The following is a 753-nucleotide window of genomic DNA, read 5'->3' as shown; positions in this document are numbered from 1 at the left end:
TTCATTCTGCCTCTCACTATGGCCACCTAATAAGAAGTGGTTTTTTTCATGTCATTTCATCAATAATACTACACATGGCTGCATCTTTGTCCAAAACTTGATCTCTCTTGCCACCGGAACGCTCTCTCTGCTTTTCACTCTGCCCAACGCAGCTGCTGCCATCATCAGTATCCATTGCTTCCACTTCCACTCTCAATCCTCCCTCCGAATGAGGCAGATCATCAGGCAAGGACGCCAGGCAGTTCTGAATCATCTCTACAACTCGCTCCAAGTGCTTCTGAAACCGCTCTGCCGTTTCCAGCCGCTGCCTCTTCTGCACCTCCATCATCACCCTCAGAGTCTCCCGTGCCTGGTGAGGGCGATACTCGTTTATAAGATGATGGACATGGACAAAAAGTAGTTTCAAGTCTTCCAGTTTCTCCTCTCGCTTTATACTGCCTGGACTCCTTATCAAGATATCCAAAAGGTCCAAAAAGTTGACGAGGATAGACATATTAAGCTTTCTTAATTCCTTCTTGTGATCAAACTGCATGGGATGTAACCGCTCGATGCCCTGGCTCTCCAGGGGTCGAATAATCAGATCATCACACTGGAACTGATTACCAAACATCATGTAACTGTCCTTCACAGGAGGAGGTGGCTTTGGAGCCAGGCCTTTGCGGATGTTTTCATCAGTATATTCTTTTATATATTGCATTGGAGGCGGAGGAAGGGCACTCACTTGTTGAGGTTCACCCATTTTGCCAGACAAAA

The 753-nt window shown here is 46.6% G+C and overlaps 1 protein-coding gene across 1 annotated transcript; it reads right to left on the bottom strand.

Annotated features, from left to right (window-relative positions):
* Window positions 1-753, bottom strand: MED7 (mediator complex subunit 7). The gene has a single exon (XM_010002004.1). The coding sequence runs from the start codon at window positions 737-739 to the stop codon at window positions 47-49; it is 693 nt and encodes a 230-aa protein (XP_010000306.1). The 5' UTR covers window positions 740-753; the 3' UTR covers window positions 1-46.

This window comes from Chaetura pelagica, unplaced genomic scaffold (assembly GCF_000747805.2).
Source record: "Chaetura pelagica isolate M959 unplaced genomic scaffold, ChaPel_1.0 scaffold356, whole genome shotgun sequence".
Taxonomy (NCBI): Eukaryota; Metazoa; Chordata; class Aves; order Apodiformes; family Apodidae; genus Chaetura; species Chaetura pelagica.
The sequence above is the reverse complement of the archived record's forward strand: the minus strand, read 5'-3'. Positions and strand labels throughout refer to the sequence as shown.

Bases quoted from the DNA above. Each gene is read 5' to 3' on its own strand.
- MED7 (XM_010002004.1), bottom strand. From the start codon at position 739: ATGGGTGAACCTCAACAAGTGAGTGCCCTTCCTCCGCCTCCAATGCAA.